The sequence below is a fragment of the Magnolia sinica genome, chromosome 2, assembly GCF_029962835.1.
Source record: "Magnolia sinica isolate HGM2019 chromosome 2, MsV1, whole genome shotgun sequence".
In the NCBI taxonomy this organism is placed as follows: Eukaryota; Viridiplantae; Streptophyta; class Magnoliopsida; order Magnoliales; family Magnoliaceae; genus Magnolia; species Magnolia sinica.
In genome coordinates, this window is record NC_080574.1 from 140,129,912 (window position 1) to 140,155,834 (window position 25,923).

General features: G+C 39.6%; 2 protein-coding genes and 2 long non-coding RNA genes across 6 annotated transcripts; 2 read left to right on the forward strand and 2 right to left on the reverse strand.

The window, feature by feature from the left end:
- Nucleotides 1-6,146: 6,146 nt before the first annotated feature.
- LOC131237978 (uncharacterized) lies at nucleotides 6,147-20,067 on the reverse strand. Its single transcript, XR_009167468.1, has 3 exons — nucleotides 19,696-20,067; nucleotides 7,443-7,483; nucleotides 6,147-6,627 (listed from the first exon to the last, which is right to left on the reverse strand). It is a non-coding gene; the product is annotated as an uncharacterized LOC131237978 (long non-coding RNA).
- Nucleotides 9,144-10,832, forward strand: LOC131237979 (uncharacterized). Its single transcript, XR_009167469.1, has 2 exons — nucleotides 9,144-9,519; nucleotides 10,227-10,832. It is a non-coding gene; the product is annotated as an uncharacterized LOC131237979 (long non-coding RNA).
- On the forward strand, nucleotides 11,560-15,367 carry LOC131237977 (B-box zinc finger protein 19-like). 3 transcript variants are annotated; one of them, XR_009167467.1, is made up of 4 exons: nucleotides 11,560-12,078; nucleotides 12,182-12,287; nucleotides 12,430-12,502; nucleotides 13,988-15,367. XR_009167467.1 is itself a non-coding variant. In XM_058236109.1 (4 exons), exons 1-4 carry the CDS (start codon nucleotides 12,022-12,024, stop codon nucleotides 14,000-14,002), a joined length of 231 nt encoding a protein of 76 aa, XP_058092092.1. In that variant the 5' UTR covers nucleotides 11,560-12,021; the 3' UTR covers nucleotides 14,003-15,367. The 3 variants fall into 3 exon arrangements, 2 of the variants coding, with proteins under 2 accessions (XP_058092092.1, XP_058092093.1); XM_058236109.1 differs by having other exon boundaries at nucleotides 12,202-12,287; XM_058236110.1 differs by having other exon boundaries at nucleotides 12,208-12,287.
- Nucleotides 20,068-24,062: 3,995 nt separating the features above from the next.
- On the reverse strand, nucleotides 24,063-25,608 carry LOC131237980 (GATA transcription factor 18-like). Its single transcript, XM_058236112.1, has 2 exons — nucleotides 24,661-25,608; nucleotides 24,063-24,551 (listed from the first exon to the last, which is right to left on the reverse strand). Exons 1-2 carry the CDS (start codon nucleotides 25,084-25,086, stop codon nucleotides 24,276-24,278), a joined length of 702 nt encoding a protein of 233 aa, XP_058092095.1. The 5' UTR covers nucleotides 25,087-25,608; the 3' UTR covers nucleotides 24,063-24,275.
- Nucleotides 25,609-25,923: the final 315 nt, after the last annotated feature.

The window sequence follows — 25,923 nt, forward strand, 5'->3', positions numbered from 1 at the left end:
ATAAGAAGTTCAGAGATCTGACAAATCTCTTCTTACCAGCTAGATAAGATAGGACTCTAATTCCAGCTGTGTCCTTGAATTATTCAAGGTAGCTTCCCAATTGCTACAAGTGGATCCTTGACACCCTAGCTCTCATATTTATTTTTATTAGTTTTTAATTAATTTATTTCACAATTATTCATCAAATTCATTCGATTTAGATTTCATCTTATTCTAGTTCTATTTCTACTTAGTTTCAAATCACGTACAGATATCAGTCCCGGTCTCACCGAGTTTATTACTACATCACAACCCTATACTTGGGGATTGAACAGCTGCTCATGGCTAAAGATGGGACGGGTAGGACGCAATCCACATCCAATGCCATGTCGCTACACCATCCGAGTGGGAGCGGATTAACCCGATAACACCATAACGGGTGTTTCCCTGACCGTAGGGCCCACCTTCATGCATGTGTTGTAAATCATCAACGTCCATTAATTTTTTAAACTCAATTTAGGGTATGGTACCAAAAAAATAAAGTAGATCCAAATCTCCAGTGGACTATAGGAAACAGTGGTGATTATCCATTAACAACTTATGGAGGGCTACGAAAGTTTTAGATCAAGTTGATATTTGCATTTTTCATTCATCTAATTATGTGTGACCTTATCAATGGGTTGGATGGGAAATAAACATTACTATCGGCCTTCTTCAGAAGTTTTTAATGGTGATCATTTAATGTTCAATACTTTTTGTGACATGCTCCACTTAAGTATTAGATCTACCTCATTTTTTTAGCTTCAATTTTGAGACCATGCAGTAAAAGAATCTATTAAAACTGATGGACCAAGTGGATATACATCAAGGTAAGCCCCACAGTTAGGGAAGCAACCACTGCTTTGTTAGTTGTTACTTGGGCGACACCTGATCCACTCCCCTGTTCTAGGTAGAGTTGTACATAAGCTAATCTAAGCTGGCTCGGCTTGGCTCAATTTAGCTCAGTTTATCTCTGTTTATCTTGGCTTAAACAACAACTTAAAGCTGTCAATATTTTCCTGATAGGCTCATTTGAAAACGAATGAGGTCAAGTACAATGGAGCTCGAAGCTCCATTCCAAGTTTGCCATGTGTATGGTACCATGAGGTCGACCTCATATGAGATGTTCTCGTGAGGTCAATGTATGTCAAACATCTACCCCATTAGTCAGATGCAACATTCCATGGTGGACCACGAGATTAAAAATCAAGTCAATCTATTAGTTGATTGGGCCACACCACATACAACAATTGAGAGGGGTTACTCTCCCATTAAAACATTCATAATCATTTATTGTCCCCACCGAGATGTGGTTCACAAATCCAGACCATCCATTGTGTGTGCCCCACTTGGATGAGGGGTTAGACCAAGTTTCAGCTGCATCCAAAACTTAGGTGGGCCCCACCAAGTACTTTTATATATCTTAGGCATGTCTTCACATGATTTTAGATGGTATGGCCCACCCGAGTTCCATAGACACTGATTTTTGGGATATCCCATAACCTAAAGGGACCCATCAAATGCACAGTGTTGATGTTCGACACACATCACGGAGGGGCCCACACAGCTCAACATCAACCTTATATATATATATATATATATAGAGAGAGAGAGAGAGAGAGAGAGAGAGAGAGAGTCATGCTCACCTCTGCAGCTACGCATGTGCACACCTTTGCACACATGTCATGGGTGTCTAATTCGAATGGTCCATGTGATGCTGAACCCCATGAAATTCTAAGGGACATATTTTAACCCTGATCTAAAATTCTGGTGGGCCATAGCAAAGAGAAATGTAAATCAAGGGAGGAAACTATTTTCATTTTACATGGCCCACCAAAGTTTTGGATCAAAGTAAAAATTGAGCCTGAGGGGTTTAATGAGGTTCTGCTTCATTTAACTTTAGTCGCCCATGCCTCTCTCTCTCTCTCTCCCCCTAATTTCACAACCCTCACCCACCTAACTTTCTCTCTCTCTCTCTCTCTCTCTCTCTCTCTCTCAATCTCTCTCTCTCCCATTATCCATTTCTCAGTTCGAGTCAACTGAGTTGCTCAGTTCGACCTGCCCGTTTCGAAACTCGCCCGTTCAAAGTTCGTACTCTTTCTTTCTCTCAACTCAATAGTAAAGTATACCTTTAATCTTTGTTTTTTTTTTCTTTTTAATTTATATAATTTTTTGAAAATAAGAAAATTCCAAATCCCAAAATTGAGATTTGATATTTTGATTTATAAATTGAAAAGTTTGGGGCTGGGTTGGGTTGATTTGGGGCTAGGTTGGGTCGGGTGTGGGTCAGGTTAAGCCAGCTGGGTTGGGTTGATTTGGGGCTAGGTTGGGTCGGGTGTGAATCGAGTTGAGTCAGTTGGGTTGGGTTGATTTAGGGCTAGGTTGGGTAGGGTGTGGGTCGGGTTGAGTTAGTTGGGTCGGGTGTGGATCGAGTTGGGGATGGGTTGGGTTGATTTAGGGCTAAGTTGGGTCAGGTTGAGTTAGTTGGGTCGGGTGTGAATCGGGTTGGTTTAGTTGGGTCGAGTGGGGCTAGGTTGGGTCGATTAGAGCTAGGTTGGGTTCGGTGTGGGTTGGGTTGGGTTAGTTGGGTTAAGTTAGGTCGCATATGAGTCGACTTGGGGCTGGATTAGGTCGGATGCAGGTTGATGGGAGCGGGATTGGGTGGGCCTTCTTCCTTTCATCATATATTTGAAGAATCATCTTGGTTTAAAGCTTAGGCGGGACACACTATGGAGAGCAATGTAAATTACCCTATATATATATATATATATACACAGGTCCATGGACTGGATTATGGAATGGACTAACTCTACTAAACTAGCTCGGGCCCACTAAGCGCTGAGCCCAATGAGGCCTCTACGTCTAGAGATAAAGTAACCTCCGAGGAGGATGATGCAAGTTTAAGGACACACAAAGAGCCCACCTACGAGCTCTCTCAAGTGACTATATATCGTTGACCTAACTCATAGGTCGATTACGGATCGACCATAAGTCGATTACGAATCGACTAATCTGCCATAAGTCGACTACGAATCGACCATAGATTGGTCATAGCTCGATCATAGATCAAGTATAGATCAGTTATTGAGCGATTCTCGTAAGGCCAAAGCAGGTTCACAAGTCGATAATGCTCCCAACTTGCTTACAGAGATAATAAAGGCTGATTCGTCAATCAGGTCAAGACCTACCCTGGGTTCCGACCTAAGACTGACTTAAAGATTCAGAAAATCCGCTAATGTCTGGAAAGATCTCTCTTAAGATCAAAGGATAATATCGGATCCTGACGATCTCGGAAACTGATCATCTTGTGGAAATCCTAGAATACAGCCAAGATATCAGGAGAGAATCCTCCTCAAATGGTATTTTGGCTCTCCTATTAATACAGATGCATTTCCCACCATCCAACATAAGTTCATTGAAAAACCCTAATACACGACTGGTATCTCTTTTCTGGAGATCCTATCCTATTCGAAGGACCTCGATCATGACTTAGGCATCGGAGAGTCCCCTGTATTTGGGAGGGCCTCCTTTGTCCCTCTTTTACACCTGTGCAGGTCCATGTGTGTCTACACACACACACACACACATGGTGTGCATCACCCTTTTAGTGTTTCCTATGGAAGCCGAAGGGACATCTTTGTGCCCAGGTCTGTGTGGGCCCCATAGAGATTTCATTAAAGAATCCACTCCGTCCATCTATTTTGAAAGATCACAATATAATATGATTCTAAATACCAGACCGATCCAAAACTAGAGTGGATCATACCACACGAAACATTGGGGATTGAACATCTGGCTGTGACAGAAGTTTTGTATCAGGATGATATTTGTTCTTACAGTTTACCTGAGTGTTAATAATTCTGTGAACGGTTTGGTTGGTGTGGCCCACCTGATTTTTCGATCTACCGAACTTTCGGAATCCTGTCCTATTGCGCTCTTTCAAAACGGATGGACGGAGTGAAGTTGTCACATACATGTGGACCCCACACAGCCCCGGGCAGGGTGACAGGCAATCTGCTCCCGATTTTTTTTGGTGTGGCCTATTTGAGCGTTGGATCTCACGTGTCAAGGGCACAGGAATTGAAATTTCATTGGCCATGTCATGCATGTATAATGATGTCAGCATAGTAATTTAAAAAAAAGAAAAAAACAAAAAGTACCTATAATTGGCATGGAATTTTTCATTTCCATACCTTTATCCCAAATAATAATAATAATAATAATAATCTCATACGGCTGCTTTCCATCACAGCCACCGTGCAAGAAAATGAGTGGGCGGCTCAGGTGAGCTCCATTGTGATGCTAATGTTAAACCAACTCCGACCACAGGTGAGTCACCCAATCTTGGGCTAATGGCCTAAAAATCAGCTCCATCTATAATTCATATAGACCACATGAATGGAAATAGCATATAGGGATTATAGGTAATCGAATTGCGGGGCTTATTTGGATGATTTTAGCCTAACATTGGGTGACACACCTGATCGTCGAGTTTAATTTCACATCAACATCACTGTGGGGCCCACCCGAGCCACCCACCCATTTGCATGCACGCCTGTGACAGTAAGGAACTGGACAGTCATTTTTTGAAAAGTTACCGAATGTAAAATAGAATTTTTGTTAAATTTTCTTTCTTTTTAATTGATGCGCGGACATCAGCATAGATGATGTGGCCAAATGAAATTTCAGGGCATAGGACATTCATGTGACCTCAACACAGACCATCCGCACTTGGCCTACAGGAATTATGCATACGATGGTTGGTTGGATTGCACTAGCCCATCACGGTTGGCCCCACACATCATGAACATAGAAACATTTATTATTTAAACATATATAAATATATAGCATTAGTTGAGCTTGTAGAGACAACTATTTGGTGTGGGCGTGTTTGATCCATATTTGCCTTACCTTACAAACCTTAGGAATATTGGTTGGATGCTTATTAAATACTTTAAGTTGTAAAGGGATTATAGGTAATCTAATTGCGCATGAGGTTGTCTGGATGCCTGCATTTGTCTTAGAAGGTTTAAAGGTTGAAAATACATTGCTACTTTTAGTTGTAATCTAAATCCCGGCAAAAATCTAAGTTTCATATTATAGATAATAAAAAATTTATGACCAAATGGAGCATATACAATGATAGATCACACTGGTTGATATACACTTGTGATGTATGAGGTCCACTGTAATATGTACAGTACATCCTATTTGTTCATCATGTCCTTTTTTTAATGCTTTCCTATTATCTTAAATTTAAAATTTAAATTATTTTTTAAAAAAAAAAACAGTGTAATTGCTCATCACATGGACCACACAAGAGGGAAGGATAGACAGGAAATCCACCATTAAAAACTTTTAGGTTGCATTTGGTGCCTAAAGTGATAGTGGAGGACATCTAATATGTGCATTCATGATTTGATGCTCTCCTAAGGCACGAAAAAAAAAAAGAAAAAGAAAAAAAAGTCATGATCTTCATGTAATTTTCCAATTTTTATGGGATTTACCACCCTAATCTCTATGTGGTATGAATACCTGCTTTATACATTAAAACACTTTACAAGTTAACTAAGCATATAATTTATTTACCCGTGAGATTATCACTTAAAACTCCGATAGAATAGCATGTAAACAGTTTAAACTCTTCTCACTACAAGAAAACTGGATTTTACCGGCGGTCAAAACCGCCGGCAAAAGCCCAAAAAACCGCTGGCAAATTCTTTGCCCGCGGTCAGCTAATAGCCGGTAAAGCCTTAGTCGGTAAAGGCTTTACCGGTGGTCAGGACCTTTACTGACGATTGTGTTGGACGCCGCTAAATCGCCAGTTTTTTGCTACACTAAAATAAAATTGGTCTAAACCTATGGATAAAATCTGTAGCTAAAGATGAGTAGCCCACAGTGCGACCGTAGCCATTGGTACGGTAGCTCTTTAAACTTTGTTGCGGATTAAATCCGTAGCTATAGGGATTCTATAAACCAACAATCCGTAGCAAAAGAGACAATCTTTCTTATCAAAAAGTATTTTAAAAAAAAAAGAATAATAAAAGATGTTAGATATGCATGCTCATGCTGGACAAAAAAAAAAAAAAAAGAAAAAAAAAATAAGGCTTTATTATCAACAAAACTCATCAAAAACGAATCTCGCATTACTTTCTATATTAACACCCAAACCAATTGCCATAACCAGGTGCAATAGCAAATAAATCATCATAATCATCATCATTACAATGAAAATTTTCCATATTTTGCAGCATTTTGCATACAAGAGCTACCAAGTACCAGGGCATCGCATTTCTGGACACGAAGCCCTTCGTAAAGGTTTTTACACAAACATTATCCAAAAGCAAAGAGCTAGAACATGGTAAGTTGTTGCTCATTCAACATAACATGGTAAGCCGTCGATAGCATGATACTCAAGTGGAACCCACGACTGAAAAGCATTTCAAGCAACCAGTAAGATAGAATCTATATTTTGTAAAGAGATGATAGTTAAAAGAAGAACAAAATTCAGTCACCAACATCTGCTACAAAGAAATCTGCCATGTAGAATGCCCTCACTCTTGAAAAGCCCATGAAATGCAAATGTAATCAAGACCCATCTCTCATTTTCTGTAGGTAAGAGATTCAAATGAAGAAAGACTGAATTGGAATGCTTTTGATGTTGAAATCTGCAGTGATAAACTGATAATTAAGAGGATGCAAGTTTAGTAGTTCATCAAACTACCCAAAGTTGTAGTCTTCCACTGTACATTGAGTACATGTTCATCCAGTGGGCTCATGTACTGCAGATGATCACAGCTAATTCATTTACCGAAGATTATTAGACAATGGGCCACACAACTGGTAGACATTAGTTTATGATTCAAAAAATAATAATTAAAGCCAGCCAACAAAAGTGAATTTCTTGTAGTGATGTGTATAACCCAATAGATGATAGATTGCAAAGGATTCATTCTTCTCTGATCAATGCTATCCAAATGAGATGCAACAGTTTCCTATAAGTGAATGGACCTTTATGTATGCATGGATGAGTTCAAGGTGCATCCCATAGTGTGGGTAAACCGATGACAATGTGCATTTCATTCAAGGTGCATCCCATAGTGTCGTCACATAAATTCTTCATCAAGTAGAAATCAATTCGAATGAGCGTAGCTGTTCTAAAACACAACCCCAAACCAATAGGTTCTGACCCATTTACTGGAGGGCAAACCATTAGCGCATGGCCCACCAGCAGTGGAGGGGGAAATAGCTATTGAACTTTTAACTGGATCCTCATTCCCATCAGAAAACCTCTAGTGTAATTTCACATGATCATGAGATTTTTGTAAGATTGCGCAGCGACTTGATTCTATATCGTATAACTCTAGTGTGTTGATGGAAAATGGTAGAACATTTATATTGAAAAGGAATTATTTTGATTCAACCTTCACTTCCATCCATCCAATGACTCTGATGTGTCAGCAACCTGAGATCACAGAACAGAAAAACAGATTTAGATTCTTTCAGTATTATCCTCCCAATACGAAAAGAAGAATGATGATTTTTTGTGCATGAACAAATGTAGTTTGGAGGATCATGAAATCACATCACATCAACAACGCCAAAAGAACAATAAACAATCCTAGCAATCGCTACCAAAAAAAGGGACAAAGTATACAGACCACGTTACTTTTTTGCTACGGATATAAACCTTAGCTACATTTGCTACGATTTTAATCCGTAGCTAAAAAGTTGACACACCCTTAATAATTAATGGCGATGTAAGGGGCTCTATGGGGCCTAAAAAAAAATATATGTCCTACCTAAGCCGTCCATATATTTGGAAATATTACTTTAGAGCATGAAATAAAAAATTAGCTAGATCGAAGGCTCAAGTGGACCACACGATAAGAAACATGGATATTAAATCATATTTGTTTCTTATGGTGTGGTCCACTTAGGCCTTAAATCTAACTTAAATTTTGGATCATGAACTAAAATAAATTAATAAAATTATTAGTCGGAATGGATAAACCAAATACATCATGGTGGGCCCTACGGAGCCCTGTCAAGACCGTCCACAGTCCACGCCCAAATTTGGGCGCGCGCTCAAAACAGAGCCGCACCCAAAAAGGGTTCTCTCTCTCTCTCTCTCTCTCTCTCTCTCTCTCTCTCTCTTCATTCTCTAATCTCTCTATTCCCTAATCTCTTCTCTCCCCAGTCCTCTCTCTCCCTCTCGGTCTCTGCTCCATCTCTCTCATTCTCCTCCCTCTATCTCTAATGCATCAGCCACGCCGTGAAGCTATTCTATCTCTCTCCATTGCAGAGGGATGGAGATGGATTCACGATGAGATTTGTGTGGATGGGTTCAGCAATCACGGGCTGCAAATGTGGTCACTGGAGATGAGAGACAGAGAAGACGAGGGTTTGGGTTGCACCAAATCTGCCAAAAACAATGGCTGTCAGAAAAGTCGGGTTTTTATGGCCCTCAGGCCATGCATGCAATTTTGAGCCAATCAGATGGTGGGAACCCTATGATTTTGCATTCTGGACACTTTTTGGGTCACCTGAGCTTCAATTCCTCAATTTTCTTGGATCCCTAGCATGTACATCCGTCGATCTTGGTCTCCTGGGGTCCATCCCATGCTTTGGTGTTATCAGAGTGTTAAATCCATGCTTTAAACATCCTTTTTCAGTCCATTCTCGTAAATACACTCTGCATCACAAACACAATTAAATCAGGCCATTAAACGGCATCATGCTTGTAGATTCATGCAATAAATGAGTCTGATATGCAATATTTGACCCACAACATTGGGGGGGGGGGGGGGGGGGTGTTATTTTCTTAACAGGGGGTGATGCTGGCGGTGGAACTTGGTGGATTCGGGCAGTGCTAGTGTATTCCGGTGCTGCAGATGAAGATGATGGTGATGAACCACCTCTGGTATTGTTTTTCTTGGATACCTGATTTTTTCCTGATAAATTTCATGAGGAGATTTAGGGCTTTGGAGTCTAATTTCGGTTCCTAAGTATATGAGAATTAGGGATTTGCAGTGTAGGTTTTCGGTTGCATGTTCTGTGTTTCCATATAGGGTATTACATGAATGTGCACAATGGAGATGAGACTTTATGCAGTCAAACATATGGCTTAGCTGATCCACAATGGTTATGTGCCATTTTAGGCATGGGATGTGGCTATATGCATATGTCCTGCAGCATGTAAAGTGAGGTAGAAAATGCAAGAGGGACATAGCTAGGTCTCTGCACATTTCACAATGTGCATTTCGTTAATGGCCAGACACTAGCACTTCAAGTGGCTAGGGATCTCTTGTTGTTTGATTTACTGAATATGAGGAAAGTCACTCCAGGCAGATTAAATCCATTCTTCCTAAATCATGTTCTATGGGTTCTTCTAAGTAGATCTCAAAACTCTTAATTACTACTTGTCATGTAAGCATCAACATTCTTAGTTTTTTGAGACTTGGTTGGGATAGAAAGAGTTTGGTGCATAAATAAACTGATGTAGAGCGGGTCGCGAACAGTTACATGGCCAAGATGGATCAGAAAAGCCCGGTCGACGACAAAAGTGATCCAGACCTTCGAACCTTAAATCGGGCGTATCTTGCAATCCGGAATGAGTTATCTGACGTAAAATATATGATTTTGGGGTAGAACAAGCTACTGAAGCCAACCAACCCCGCTATGCCGGGTTGCGCAGCCCGAAATTACGAAAAACCCCTGGATCGACGGTCGTTTTCCTGTTTTAATTTCGTTTTTACTATAAATAGTAAGTTTTAGTTTGATTATAACTCTTCATCCATCGGGCTTTAGGAGTTGCGCCCAACGTGAAAAGAGCTTAGAATAATTAGGAGAACAGTTTGGTGAAGCCAAATAGGACACTTACTATTTTTGGCCGAAAACCTTGCGCACTAGTAGACATCACGACTGTCTATAAATAGTAAGTTTACTATTTATAGTAAGTCGCGGATTCTAGGAGTTTGAGTTGTAGTTTAATTCTGATTTCTTTCCCATTTCTTGTTACCCCTATTTAAAGGGTTGTGAACTCATTTTTATTCATCAATTAATCAATTTCGAATTTTTTAGAATTTATTTCTATTTTCTGCTTTCTTTCCTCGTGGATTCGAGAAGTCTCTGTGAGGAGTCCAGAGAAGCTCCGTGGATTCGGAGTAGTTATCCTCATCACGTTCATCCCTGCGTCATAAACATAGTAAAGCAATAACACAAGGATAGGTGAAAAGAAGAGAAGAACAGAAAGTGGTTGAGGGTTTTGGGGCATTGAGCTTATTGTGTCAGCAGAAGGGTGTGCTCCACATTGAGTTCTTGATGTTTTTCTTTACCTTTTTTATTATTTTTTTATTTTTTAAATTCAGTTATTTGATGAAGTTCTTAACCACTTATTTCAAAGATTAGTTGCTAGCCTTCATGAGCTGCTACCTAACAGTTAACAGGGTTTTCTGTCACTTGTAATGCAACACGTTCACTGTATATGATGGCATGGATAAACTTCATTCCTGACTGTCTAAATGCGGTCCCTATTGTGATAGGAACATAGCCCGAAATTCATGCTGATTGGACAATCCTAAGTGTTTGCTTGGTGATGATGGTTAAAATGGTGGCTGATCCCTTATTCTAATGGTTATGGACATGTGAAACATCTTGCTTTAATATGCAGCTGTTTCAGTAAATCATCTATAAATGAGCCCCATGACATATTTTGGATGGATCCCATAACCAATTCATGCTATCAAAGTCAATATATAATTGTGTTTGGAATGTGTGTGGGAAACAGAAGCATGAGCAGCCTTTAATCGCCCTACTGATTGATGACTAAAACACTCATTTGGCACGATGTTTTCACTTCATTTTTATTAATGTGAGTGTGAATGTAAGCACGTACCTTACTGTATGCCATTTACTCATCTGTTTCAGGTGAGATTGATGTGGTAATTTTGATGGCACATTTCAGTAAATGCTAATGCTGTACAAAGATCGACTCATTTTTATGGCTTGTCCCAAAATTTTGGCACTTGCATGTAAGTTCATCTCCGGCTCAGTTATATCTAATGGATGCAAACATTAAGATTTCAGTACTTATGTTTGTTGAGATTATTTGTTGTTTATGTTACTATTGATACTGTTGTAGTTGAGCTATAAGAGAATTTTTCGACATTAAAGATGATTTTGTTGAGAGTCATTTGATAGCACATCATCAAAGTGATTGGTTAGATGATGATTTGTTTTCATTTAGTATGATCATGGTTCATAATATCCGTATCGTATTGGTCAATGCAGCTACATCAGATCTGTGTCGGCCTGATACAATGATTGTATCACGCCAATATAGCCATAATGGCCAGAATTTTCTTTTCCTTTTTTTAATTTTATTTTTTATTTTTTATTCTAACTATGAAGGAAACTTAGAAAGACATTTTAGACTAGGCCTGCACCTATTTTGGGGATCAAAACAAAAGATTTTAGTGCGATTTGACGAGTCAAGTCGGTGGGCTATTGCAGGAAAAATTGGCAATGGGTAAACCAACAGACTCCAGGAAGCCCACCTCACTAGTCGTTCCAATCACCAGCAAGTGTTTACCCTGGCATCAAAACAGAATTGAAATTAATAAATCTTCTATTAACTAGCATAGAACTGGATATTGGTGGCATCAGCAAGGACAAAAATACACAGACTAATACCAAAATAGTTTGTAAAATCAATTGCCAAAATTTCCACCACTATGGCTACGTACCATCCAAATGGGTTGGATCCTTTCCTGTAGGAGACCTCACAAAACTAATACCTGTTTGGTTTCAATATAGTTTCCAGGGGACAAACCCATTCCTTTGGAAGAGCAAGCCTTGCAACCTATAGAACCAGTTGAATTTAGTAGGCAACAGACTCAGCTGTCTAAATTGACAACGAATGAGAAACGGCAAAACCACAGGGTCTCTCCTGTTCCAGTGCTAGACACTAATATAGAAGATCCGAGCAAGATTGCCTCTACAATGATTGATCTCAACTCGAGGCCAAACCAGATTCATGGGCAGCCTTCAAATACACAGGTATGCATGTTATTGGCTTTCAATATGATATGTATATTTTGGTTTTGTTTTTTAGAGGTTGCGAAGCTAAAGTTAACCAATCTGCTAGTTACGCGAAGTTTAGTGTATTTTTGTGTTCATAAGGTGCAGGGGATGAATGCTTTAAACGATAGCAATCATGAGTGTGCAAGCGTAGTTCCAGTGGGATCTTGCAATCAAGATCTAGAGAAGTAAGCAAGGCAGATTCTATTCTTCTCATTTATGCTAGTTCACTGTTCTTTTTTTAAAACCATTTCTTGGAACGTGGAACTATTTTTGTCATGTGAAACTTTAAGTATTTATCTGATTAGCATTGATTTTGGGATGCTCTAGATATGAAGAGTCTTTCCCTGTTTCAGTGGAAGTTCTTGATTCCAGTTTCTGCCTTCCAATAGGAAAAGCTAAGGTATGAATTTTTGGAGTGCTAAGTACATGTTTTGTCTTCTATCAGTATTTACTTATGATGTAGTGCATCTTGATTTTCCAAAATCAATTGAACTCCATTGCTCAGCACTTACTATCCTTTCTTTGAATGCTTGAGATGTAATGAGACTTGAAAATCTCAAGCGTTTACAATCCAACAACCGCTTTACATTCCATCACATGTGCCTAGATAGAAAACAACTGCAAGATCCAAGCTGTCCATCAGTTGGGCCCTGTTCCTAGTTAAATCTAGCAGTCGAATATCCATCAGATGGGGCAAAGTCTAGAAAACAAATGGATAGCTAAAACATGCTAGGACAACCATCAATTTGTCCCATATGTAGTGGCCTACACAATCATACAGATAGCCCATAGCCCAAAAATCAGGGGAATCGACTATGTTAGTCATCTGATCATCAGGTGGGCTGTTGTGTGTGCAACTGCTATTTGTTTTGCAGTTGCAGCTTGCAAGTAGCATTCCACGAATTCATACATTGTTATTTTGAAAATCTTGCAATAATATCACAAAGAATACACTTAGACGATATTATCACGAGAATGTGAAAATCTCAGCATGATTTTTAAATATTGCATTTTTTTCGCGATATTATCAATCAAGATGTAAAATCGAAAAATGGTAATAACCTAATGATTTTGTTATATCAATTCATATTTTAATTTTATATTTCTTTTTGAGTTACAATAAATATTTTTTTTCGGTGACATTTTCCCAAACATACCTTGAGAAAAACCTTAAAATTTGAAAATCTCTCAAGAAATTCCCAGGCTGAAAAATTGGAACGAGGTTGGTCACTATGCTAGAATGTCCCCTGGCTCAAAAATAGGCCTGTCTCCTCAGTGGTTCATCTCTTCACACAAAAAAGAGATGGTTGGTTATAAAAGACAACCAATGATCTGCATTCATTTTACACATGCTTCCCATGTAGTGAGTGGACTAGCCCTGTTTTTAGCAGGGGAGACATTGACCATGGGCTTGCTGATGAACAACCTGGATCCCAGACACATGCTGCATGTGGAGCTCGTGTTTTGTCATTTACAGATGTGTAGTAGGACCTCCCTGTTTGGCAGCAACAGCTATGTCTTATGATGTTTCAGCTTGGTTATGAAATCCATTATTATAAGGATTCCTGTTAGATTATGAATTTCAGCTTGGTTTCTCTTATGATGTAAATCCATTATTATAAGGATTGGTAAAGTCTTTCTTGGAAAATTTGCTTTCCTTTGTTAGGCCTTTATTTTCTTTCTTTCTTTTTTTTTTTTCCAGAGAGCTCATGTTTTATTCTCCACAATTGGGGTCACCATAGTACTGTTTCTTTGGATGGTCTGATAAAAAGGCATCAGGAAAATTTTCTAAAGAGAGGACTGGTCTTATGATTGGTTGGTCTGATTTTCATTTAGGGGAAAAGAATTCATCCTATTTAGGCCCAAGCTCAATCCTATGTGGCAGGGACTTGAAGCCTAACAGGCTAGTCTATCCTATTGCCATAACAAAGTCAGCTTTTGCTTGGGTCTTGGTTATGTTAAACATCTTTCTTGGGCGTCAAAGATTCTATTGATGGTAGCATGTGTTCTATGTGCACTGATTGGTATATTTACAATAATTTTTGCAATTCCATGACATGGTATATCATGCTAAACTGAATTAGAATGCACTACTTAACTATGTATAATCTTGCATGTGTTCATACCTGTGGGGTCCATGTTTGAGTGGTCTAAGCTGATGATATAATGTGCCCCATTGCGGATGAACATTGCACGGAAATCTCCCAAGTGAGAAAACCTAACCATTCTAATTAAGAATATGCTGCAACAATTTGTATTCAAGCAAGAAAATGCTATATATTATCTATGTATAATCTTGCAGTCCAGGAGATTTTTACTGCATGAGCCATCAATGGATGGACCCACCATATCAATTGTTTGGATCACTCGAGCTGTGGGTTCCACTTGTACAAAATGGAAACCTACTCTATGCTCTAGAATGTCAGCCCTAGCATTGCATTAATACCTCTTTATTTATCCGTGGTTTGTTGTTTCACAACTGAATTTTGGTGGACTATGATTTTTCATAGAGTTGATGCCATGAAATGTTTCTTCATGTTTCTTCATCCCAAGTAAAAAATTTGAATTCTTATGCTCTTGAAATTTGAATTATGATGGTTGATCTTGAGTTGGTATTTAATAATTAGGTTGTCCGAGACATTCATATCTTGTGATCAGATGAATGAATAGGGATTGATTTCTACAGGCTTTGGTTGCACATGCTGCAGTTCTTATTGGTGTGCAGTTCTTGTAAGAAAATAGAATACAGCTTTGAATGTATTTCCAATGTAGTGAATTTTTGAAGTTGTATCTCGTTGTAAACAGGGGCACTTCTGTGATTTGAGGCTTCATCGCATCATCAATAATGCCAGGTTTGCTATTTTAAGTTACTAGATTGTAATATCTTACTGATTGGATGTTTCTGAGTGTCCAAAAATAGTTGGACAGCAAGTTTTAGAAAGGCCCAATCATTCAATGGTTAGGATCACAATGTGAGGTAATTTGAAGATAATTCTCATGTTTGAAATGTCCATGCGATATTTCGCATTTTACTCTAGTGTTACAAACTTGAGATCTAAAACTTTCTGAAAGAAAGTTGATAATTGGATACTATCTGTTTTGGAGGCTATGTATTGCTGATTTTGTTCAGGCCATGACTGTCCAACAAGTTAAGGCACCTATGGATCTAAAGAAAGAGATGGGAAGATTAATATTTTAACAAAAGTATGGGGAAGCATTCACTCCCATGAATTGTTGGATGTTTATTTGGTTTTTAGATGATGCATATTTTGCTTGTTTTTCAGAGTTTATAATGAGTAGATGAGCATGTGCTCTTGAAGTGTTGTCTCTGTTTTTTTTTTTTTTTTTGGCTTCTCATCCTTGGCCTTTTCTATATTTTTAGTTCTTCAATTTTGGGGCACAACTTTTCTGTATGATGATATTCATTGTAAGATGAATCAATTCATATTGTAGATTTGAGTCCATACTCATCTTTTGATTTTCATCTACCAAAATCACTAGGAAATTGATTTGGGTTTGTTTTGGATTTTTGGGTTTTTAATTCCAATTGCATAATCCAATGCAATCATTCCATTTAGGTTTTCTTTCTGTTTTTTCATGATGATTGATTGCTTTTATTTAGCTGGACGTTGAAAAGGGAACTGATGACCAACTAGCTGTAGTTTACCTAACACACAATCCACTTTTACAAGCATTTTGTGCCAGGGTCCAATTGGAAACAAAATTCTTAAGGCACATCTTTTTTCATATGCAGGCTAGTGCATTCAAAGGGCCTATTTTCACCCATGCAGATGTCAAGCCTGATATGGTGGCGAAGGCAAAGGTGCTTTTTTTTTTTTCCTGCATTCATTGTTACTTCTGTTTTGTTGACAGTCTTCAAGCCACTCTTTGTTCTGTTTGTACTGGTATTAATACTTGATTTATGCATAGAATATGTACCTAGCTCCAATCAGGTGCGAGGATGGGTTTTTTTCATCATTTGAGTTGATGTTTTACAATGGAATTTGTTCGCTCCCTTTCCTGCTAATCTTTATAATCTGTTCCACTTAAATTGAGGTTGCTGCGTCATTAGTTACTAGCATTTGTAGGCTGTGGATATGGATTTTTCATTTTTACAATGATGCGTTGTATTCGAATCTGTTTGTTGGAAGTCAGAACCCACTCAATGAATCATAGTTCGAAAGCTTAACCTGACTTAGAGGAGTTGACTCAGTCAGGTTATATCTAGACTTAGAGAAAATCACATTTCAGTCACAAACCTTTTAAAAACAAGCTGTAATAGTTACTTTGACTGAGTTAGAAAATCACATTTTAGTCATAAACTTTTGTTGTGTCTACAAATGCTATTTTATATAGGCTAACAAGATAAAGAAGTCACTGGAGGATGAAATTTACTTTCTAAAGGGAAGGGTTTCAGAACTTGAAAGTGATCTTGTGTCGAAGTCCACAGAAGTTACATCTGCAGTTTCAGGGAAAGAAGAAGCTCTATCTTCTTATGATAGGTTAAGCAAAGTGAAGTATTGTTTATTTAGAAATGTGAATGTGGGATGCATTGTATGATTTAATTGTTATTTGTAATAAATGCATCGTTTTTTTTCCTGATTGCATTTTATGTACTATTCCTATCATCATTAAGCTTAGATGAGTTATAAATCATAGCAGGTTCTTGCAATGGAAACAGGCACCATTATTATAATTTATTTTAAATTTTTAAAAAAATAGCTATGAATTTAAGCTGTAGCTATTGTTTTGAAAACCGTAGCTATTATTCGTAGCCATAGGTACATTTCACTATAGAAATTATAGCTACGGTGTTTATCTGTAGCTATTGATATTTATTGCTGCGGATTCAATCTGTAGGCATAGATACATTTCGCTACAGAAAGTCTAGCTACGACTTTTGTCCGTAGCGACTGATATCTAATTGCTATGGATATAATCCGTAGCTATAGGTTTTTTCCTTTCAGCTACCCCACCAATAGCGACGGACGTACTACGGACTAGATCCGTAGCAAAAAGTCTTTAGCTACGGTTTTTGGCCGTAGCCTTTGCCCGTTTTTTCTTGTAGTGAATATGCAGGACATCAAAAAGCACTGCGCAAAGCTCGCTATTTGGGAAGCGGATTTGGAACCTTATGGAGTGCTCCTAGCATTGCTTTTCTATCAATCGGCGAGTGCTCTACCGTAGGGAGTGATATAACATTACTGCCAGTTTTGAGTTGCAAAGCATTTGTATTCCAGAGACCACATCCAAATCCACCCTTATAATACTAAGGGATGTTCAATTTTGAAACTAGAAACTGAAAATCCAACGTTGCTTCAAGTGATACAAATGCGGTCGAAGAACGATGATTAAGACAAACAGAAAGAAATTTCCACTGAAACAGAAGATTGTGGCACAACAATACTGTCAGGGTGGAACAGCAGTGGATTATATAGTACTTCTTTCAGGGTTCAACTCATGGTTTACCAGACAATCATATTTCTGAAGTGGTGTAACCTCACCTATTTGAGTCCTTCATGATTTAAACAAAGTTCAAAAGAAAAAGAAAAAATAGGAAGTTAAAAGCAGATTCACTTTGGCCAAAGCTTTGATTCTTTGACAGAGTGTGATGCATGATACCCTGGCACTTGGAACTTATAAATTGGATACTTGAAACATTTGTGGGTCCAAAATTGGATCCAATGTGAATAAAGAAATTATCCTTATCTGTTTATTTAGCAATCAGATACATGGTTATTTATTGGTCACCGGAGAACTAAAAAAATAAATTAAGAGCATATTTCAATGGTCTGTTTTTGGGACTGGTCTAGCAACAATTGTTTACATTTCAGTTGGTTTAAGTTGAAGTAGTGTATGCCATGTGTGAAACTTTTGATTGCATGCTATTTTATTTTTATAAGAGATAAATTTTAAAAATAAATCATGTATTACATATGGAAACATTCTAAAAAACATTTATATGGATTAGTGGTAAGATGAGGGATTTCCACCGCACTTTGCACATCCACATCGTCACAAGAAGCCTAAACTTTTTTATAGTTGGTTTGCACCCATCTAAGCCATTGTGCAATTAGGGAGTGAATTAGGGTCAAGCTAAGGGTTTGACCCACTGATGTCTAAGGTTTTAGTTGTAGTGTTTGTTGAGTGTGCATAATACATGGTTGTACAAATAGTTTGGACCGCTGAACCCTCAACCCCATTTGTATAGAAAACCCATCACTGTACAAATTTCAGCCCGTGCATTGAATAATATCTCGTGCGAAATTACTTTCTACCTATGTTAGACGTACATACTCAATGTAATGAAGTCTGTCAAGCAGATGAAGAGCTCCACAACATGATGCATTTTATGTACCTAACTAACAAGCAACAAGTAAACAACCCCATCAAAATAGGAATGTTGTTTTACAATATGGAATTTTTATCCAAACTATCCGAATGAAAATTAGCAGAAGTTTCAAAACTGAAATTGACAAATCAGATATAGATCTTATACATGGAGAATCATCAACAACAAAATAGCTGGTGGGAAGATGATGGGCCAGCTCACAGTAATTTCAACAAACACAATCAATGCAGGAATTTATTAAGAATCCGATTTCAGCCATTTTTCATATTGACTTTTCAGTAATATTACAAGTGATCAATTAAATAAAGGGGAAGTCTAGGCTAAAAGGATTTGATAGCCAATTAAGGCATCTATGGTAGGAGATTTACTTACATCTGCACCTGCATTGAATATATTCGAGTAATGTAAAAATTCTCAAACCATCAGATCCATCAGATCTCAAACCCACAAGACAAATAGGACAATTGACTATTCTTAAATGCAAATGAAGGGCCCAAGATCCATAAATTAAATCCTTAAACCAGGCAACATGCCACCACATTGACAACAACAAAAAATTCCAGCAATGCTTCAAAGCAATGAAGTATTAAAATTGAGCAAAAAAAATAATCATGAATCAAGTCAAAATGAAATCAAATGGAAAAATAAAGCAATCATATGTGATGCACTGAAATTGCAAATGGCTTAGCATTTATGGTCAAATTGCACATCCATGACAATAAGCATTTGTCGAATCAAGAAAACCAAAAGCATTTTTAATAGGCTCACTTTTCCACCAAGCAATAGGAGTTATTCAGTACACTTGCTGAATATAATGATCGAAACAAGTGCAATCCAATCGATCAAATTCCTCTTAGGAATTTCATCGACCACCCCATGTGCACACCCAATCACTTGGCATTTTGCATAAAAATTTAACAGCCTGGTCTGCACAAACGGGGCTCATGAGATTATACAGCAACATATTCTACAATGACCAGCTTTCTATCCTGGCATAGGAATCTGATTCCTGATCAGATCCATCAATTCCTTAAGGGAAAGGAAAAAGAAAATCAAGTTCAAATACCTGTACATGCAACTGGAAACTATCCGATAATATACCTGGGAACAAAAGCATGCTAACCCCAAAAAGGGTTTCAACAATGCAAATCCCTAAAAAGGGATTCGACAATGCAAATCCCTAATAAGGTATTCTAAATTGTAGAAAGCAACAGTAAGAAGGGAAAAGGTTTACATCATACCTGAGAATCGGAGATTCACGAGCAGCGGAAGGTTGAACTGCAGCAGAGGACCGAGGAGAGAGAGAGAGAGAGAGAGAGAGAGAGAGAGAGAGAGAGAGAGATGACTAGGATTTTGAGAGAGAGAGTGAGAGGGAGAGGGAGAGGGAGAGTGAGACGTAGAGCGAACGAAGAGGGAGGGAGAGCGAGAGGGAGAGGGAGAGGGAGGAAGAGCGAGCGAAGAGGGAGAGCTTGAGGGACCGAAGAGGGAGAATCGGCGCACGGCTGGAGATGAAAGGGCGGAAATGAAGGTTGGGTTTTTTTTTTCTTCTTATAGGACCCTTCACCCGCAGCTATTAAAACTGGCCGCCAGCAAATGGTAACCCCATCAGTCGGCTAAGCTACGCTTTCTTGTAGTGTCTTTAGTGTAAATTGTTTAAAACTTAAGTTTCTAGGCATCTAAATAACCATTTATAGTATTGAGAGTATCATAGCTACCAAATACAACAAATCTGACTTGCTTAAGTCTACCAAAATAGGCTGGTCTAATGCATTTGAAACAGAAAACCCCCTCTTAACTAAGGGCATTAAGAACCCAGGTTAGAGCCAAGCCAAGCAAAGCTTTGTCCAATCCCAGCCTCTATCATACAATGTAGTCCGAACTTGGCCTAGACCCATGAGGGCCAAAATAATCTAGACTGAGCCCAACTCGGCATGTTTATAGAGAGCCAACCTAAGCCTGAGCTGGTGATTGTGACTGTTAATCTGGTGGACCAAAACGTGGATGGGTTATATATGGACAAGATGGACTATGGACAAAAAGTTCCAATTATTTTGGGGAGGTTTTGCTTGACCTAGAGGCCTTGATGAGGAGGCTAGGCTTTGATTCCAGGGGCTTTGGAAGGTCGGGATTGGAGGATTGGAGGACAATTCAGCAGTGGGATAGGAGGAAATGGTGGGGTCCACCAAAGTGGGGTTGGAGGATTTGAAGTCCTGCGATGGAGGAGCTTTTGGACTTCCATGGCATGGTGTTTAAGAATGTATATATACGATGTAGCCCTGAGGATATATTCAACATAGCCTTTGTCATCTTCCCCTTCGAAGGGTGATCTATGGTTTGGATGGACTTAGGTTTCCATGGGTACGGTTAGTGATGTAGAGCGGATCACGGACAATTTCATGGCCAAGATGGATCAGAAAAGGCTCGGTCAACGACAGAAGTGATCCGGACCGTCGGACCTTAAATCGGGGGTATCTTGTAATGTGGAATGAGTAATTCAATGTACCATATATGATTTTGGGGTAGGACAAGCTACTTTAGCCACCCAACCCTGCTATACCGAGTTACACGCCGCATTTGCGAAATACCATCATATCGACAGTCGAATTTCTATTTTATTTTCATTTTTGCTATTTATAGTAAGTTTTAGTTTAAGTATAACTCTTCATCAATTGGGCTTTAGGAGTTGTGCCCAACATGAAAAGTGCTTAGAATAATTAGGATAGCATCATGGTGAAGGTAAATAGGAAACTTAATAGTTTTGGCCAAAAACCATGCCCACTAGTAGACATCACGGTCGTCTATAAATAGTAAGCTTACTATTTATTGTAAGTCACGATTTTTAGGAGTTTTAATTGTAGTTTGATTCTGAAACTTCTTCCCTGGCTCAGTATCCCTATTTGAAGGGGTGTAAACTCGTTTGTTGAGATCATCAATTAAATTATGAAATTTTTAGAAATTATTTCTCTTTTCTTTTCCTCGTGGATTTGAGGTCTCACTGTGAGGAGTATAGAGAAGTTCCATGGATTCGGAACAGTTATCCCCTCGCGGAAGACGGTGTTTGACCTCATATCCTTCTGCAAGTTAGGTTGTTGCTATATTGGCTGCAAGTGGAACGTAGGCGCTGTAGGTGTGTGTTGACCATGCACTCTTGCGTCGTGTAACGTATTATGTATATGATAGAGATAGAGGTGGTGTGGTGATTGATCTCAATGCTAATGGTTATCCCCAACAAGGTTCAATGAATGAATGAAACTATGATCGTACCCGAATAGAGGAGTACTGAAACTATTAGGTAATATTCAAGAACAAGCCAAATAAAGCCCCAGGCCCCGGACGGCTTTCAAGTGAACCTATTCTGGGACTACTTGAAACGAGATCTAGTGGAATTTAGGAGAAATGGGACGTGGGGTCAATAAACTCATAATTTCTCTCCCTGATCGCAAAGGAAACTATGCCTGATAAGTTAGAGAGATTCAGACCTTCCACAGTGGCAAAGGTCATAGCAAACAGATTGAGGAGAAAGAACTTTATTCACCACGTTAGGGCCGTCACTGATAGGGGTTTTTAAGCTAGCTGCTATAAGTAGCGCACAGTGTACTAGTGAATAGGAAAAGCGGATTGAGATTACTAATGACGGATGGAGGTTGAGGATAGAACATGTTCGGTGCCTTGCCCTTGTCTCCATCGCCTGATACTACAAATGATGGGAATCCTATCGATGAAGAAGAGGCATAGGCATTGCCTCTCAATCCAATCCATCTTCCCTGGCCTCCCCAATAAACTCTTGATACGAAATCAAGGTTAAGGTTTGGAGTTATGGTACGAGAGAAGGTAGGAGTATTATATTTTTAAAAATGGACCGGGCATACAAGCGTTTGAGCATTTACGTCCAAGCTTGGCCCGGTTTTGAAACAGGTTTGATTTTTAAGCTCGAGCCCGGCCTTTGAGCTTGTACCCTGACCCAAGCCCGATTGAAGGCAGGCCATACCTGCAAACCTGGCTCATTGACACCCTACGCCTTTGATCTCGGTAGGCTGCGGTCAGAAAAGGAAAAGGAAAAGGAAAAGAAAGGATATAGAGGGACCAGCTCCGCTGGGACTCCGGAGAGAAGTCCTTGTGCTGGAAAGTGGGGTACACTAGATGAAAAACTGGGAAAGAAATAACTACAGTTGAAACCTTCCTGGGCTCCGCCTTGATGTTTATATGCGATCCAAACCGTTTATAAGGTCACTCCAACTGGGATGAACGGAAAACACAAAAATCTTAGCCTATACAGAACTTTCGTGGCCATGCGAGTGTTTCAACGGTGGAGCACTGTTTCCTCTCGTGTAGCTCTCGTGTAGCCCACTTGAGTCTTGAATCCAGCTCCTTTTTTGTCGATTGACCTAAAATGAGCTCAAAAAAAAGGATGGATGGAGTGGATTTCTTACAAACATCATGGTGGGGCCCACCTAGCTTCCCCACGCAGTAACTTGATGCAAAAGGCTTGCTTGGCTGTGCTGGTCCAGACTGGTCCGTCCAACCGCGGAGTCCAGTTAGGATCTTGAAGGTGGGGGGGATTTTAAAACATTGGTTAGTGCCTTGCCTATTGTTATTCAGCTATGCTCGGCCAAGATATTGGTAAGATATTTATCATTGTTATAAGCTATACTTGGGCAAGTGATTGATAATATGTTACTGATAAGATGTTGCCCATTGTTATTAGCGATACTTGGCCCCAGATAATGTTATCAGCTTAAAATTTCTCAAATGGTAGTTATTTGATACTCTGACGGTTGCTTGATGCGCAGGCAACCGGAAATTGTAAACATGATGTACATTAACTCAATTAAACTGATTAATTGGGGAACCGACCGCTGCCACTCACACCGTCCCAGCGTCAGATTATGATTCGCAGAACCTTGTTTGGGAAAGAAGGGTTAACTTTGAACAGTTAAATAAATAGTCAGATTTTTATTTTTTTTTATTTTTTGGTTCATGACCCGTCTAAAGTTGAATTAGATAGGACCCGCAGTTTGGACAGTTTTATTTGAACTTCTATGCCACGTATTTAATTTCCAAATGCCTGCGAGTCATCCATCAAAGATTTTAATTTCCGTACGTTGTCGAAACTTGAAAAGACAAGGATAGAAATTTCATGCAAAATGTAGACGGCAAGCATCCTTGCCCATCTAAACCGTTGAGTCAATGGGACACCTCTTCCACAGTTTGTAAAAACGGAACACCTCTTGTCGATGATGAAATAATAATAATAATAATAATAAAAGTCCAGAGGAGGGCAAATAAGGGCACAACATTGATATCATGTTTGGAGGGTGAGGTTGAGAAAATGGATGATGGTACGGACATGCATTGGCAGGATATCTCATTCATTCAAAGGGTGAATGAATTTCATCAAATCTGGACGGTCCAATTGACAGATCACACACTGACTGAATCATGGGTGTGTTAAAAATACAGCTATTGAATTAGTCCCAAGGCGCAAGGGTACGAAGCTCGGCTCATGCCCCCCACCGACTACTACAGTACGAGCGCATGGATTTTTTTCTACACCATCCTCTGGCGCCATAGTAAACAAGGAAGAGAGAGAGAGAGAGAGACGGTGTGATGGAGCGAACGACGACTAAAAAAGCGAGAATAAACAAACAGAATATCTGTGTGTATTTTTTTTTTTTCAAGTGAGCAAGTTAAACTAGGAATTATCGCATTTTTACTCGGCATCAAATCCAATACATTGATAGAGAGAGGATTTGAAGAAAAGAAGCTACTAGTAATAAAAGGGAAGATGGTGGTGTTGGTTGGTGAAGCAGCCCAGATGAGGTCATGTGTACTGTACGGGGAAGTCGGGTGGCGGAGGAGGGACGCTGAGACGCCATGAAAGGAAAGGGGAGGAGTCTCCATCATGGCCGTCATCTTCGATGAGCCTGAATTCAGCTGGGGAGAGAGCGGTGGCTGGTCTCTGCGGCTGTGCGGCATAGGTCCATTGGTGGTGATTGATCAAGTGGTGCTGCTGCTGCTGCTGTGGTGTCTCCAATGCTGAGGTGGTGGCACGCCTTTCTTCCTTCTTGTAACGAATTCCACATGCATTACAAAGGGACTGAACATTTACAACAAACAACAAGAACAACGAATCCATCCGTCCGTTAGTAGTGGATATAAATAAATGAAGGCAAAGACAAGAAATGGATATTAGAATGTAAGGAAACCTTTGGGCCTCTGGGTCCATTCCTCCACAGGGGTGTAGAGGTGGTGTCGCAGTTGGCGCACCTCCGAGGAGCAGCGAGTCGAGTGTCGCCAACGCTGCTGCTGCTGCTGCTGCTGCTGCTGGGTCGAGCTCCTCCACTCTTTTGACAACTTGATAATGGGGGTTGCTTTGAATGGAACATGTCCCAGCACAAATGAGACATGCAGGAGGAGGAGGAGGAGCGTTGGGAGATGGCTTGTGTTTGGCGTGTCGAAGGCGTTCCTAGAGAAAGAGTGCAATCCACCATAGACGATGAAGCCAAAGGGTCGGTATCTGGTGTTTGGGTGGGATTGCTAATCTTGTTTGGCAATGGAGCGAATAAAATAGACAAGGAACTGCCGCAAGAGCATGGCCCCACCATGTTCCCATGAGAGCCGCAACGGTGCATACCTTCTTCTTTTTCTTCTTTCCTCAACTTTGATAAACTCAACAGACAGACGAGGGAGTTGAGCTGAGCAATTATGGGATGACTATATCACTTGTTGACATTTTAAAGCGCTTTTAGTGGAGTGCTCCTACTAGTAACTAGTACGTAAGTCAAGGAACAAGTGCATGAAAGAATGAAATCAGTAGCAAATCACAGCACTAGGATTTTTGTAATAATAATGAAATAAAACAAGAAGAAAAAGGGGAAAGAGAGAGAGGAAGAAGAAGAAGAAAGAAGAAAGAAGAAAGAAGAAGAGAATGTATAGAATGGTTGGGAGAATGAATTGAAGGGGAGGTGCAAAGACCTACTACTACACTCGGATTAACAAGGCGCAGGTGGAGATGAGAGATTCCTATATTGAGGAGTATGGTATTCCAGGATGTCGGCAAAGCTATAAGGAGGGGTGTGAGGATCCCACAATTCTCAAGTCAGTCAGTAAGTCAGTCTGTAGGTGGGGTTTGGAATGGGGTTGGTATGGGCTGGGCCTTGCCTTCCATCTCCTCGTCCTTATATATTATATACTAATATTAACTAAGTGTTAATTCATAATTAATTAATTAAAATGAAAAGACGTGGACGACACTACATTCATGAGTGAGAAAGAGGCGCACCGAACAATGTGAGTGGTCAGAGAGGCAGATGGGTTGGTCATTGGGTGGTCAAAAGAACCCACGTGACTCGCGGAACAGTCTTCCAGGATCTGCCTTCGGCGATCACGAGGCAAAGCCAAGACATGAAACTTGTGTCCGTATCCGTATCTTTGCAGGTCGGGTCTCTGATGCCTTCGCCTCTCTCCCT

Bases quoted from the DNA above. Each gene is read 5' to 3' on its own strand.
- LOC131237977 (XM_058236109.1), top strand. From the start codon at position 12,022: ATGATTGATCTCAACTCGAGGCCAAACCAGATTCATGGGCAGCCTTCA. The intron at 12,079-12,201 runs GTATGCATGTTA...TGTGTTCATAAG, and splicing joins GGCAGCCTTCAAATACACAG to GTGCAGGGGATGAATGCTTT. The intron at 12,288-12,429 runs GTAAGCAAGGCA...GGGATGCTCTAG, and splicing joins TGCAATCAAGATCTAGAGAA to ATATGAAGAGTCTTTCCCTG.
- LOC131237980 (XM_058236112.1), bottom strand. From the start codon at position 25,086: ATGCACCGTTGCGGCTCTCATGGGAACATGGTGGGGCCATGCTCTTGC. The intron at 24,552-24,660 runs GTTTCCTTACAT...GTAAATGTTCAG, and splicing joins ATGGACCCAGAGGCCCAAAG to TCCCTTTGTAATGCATGTGG.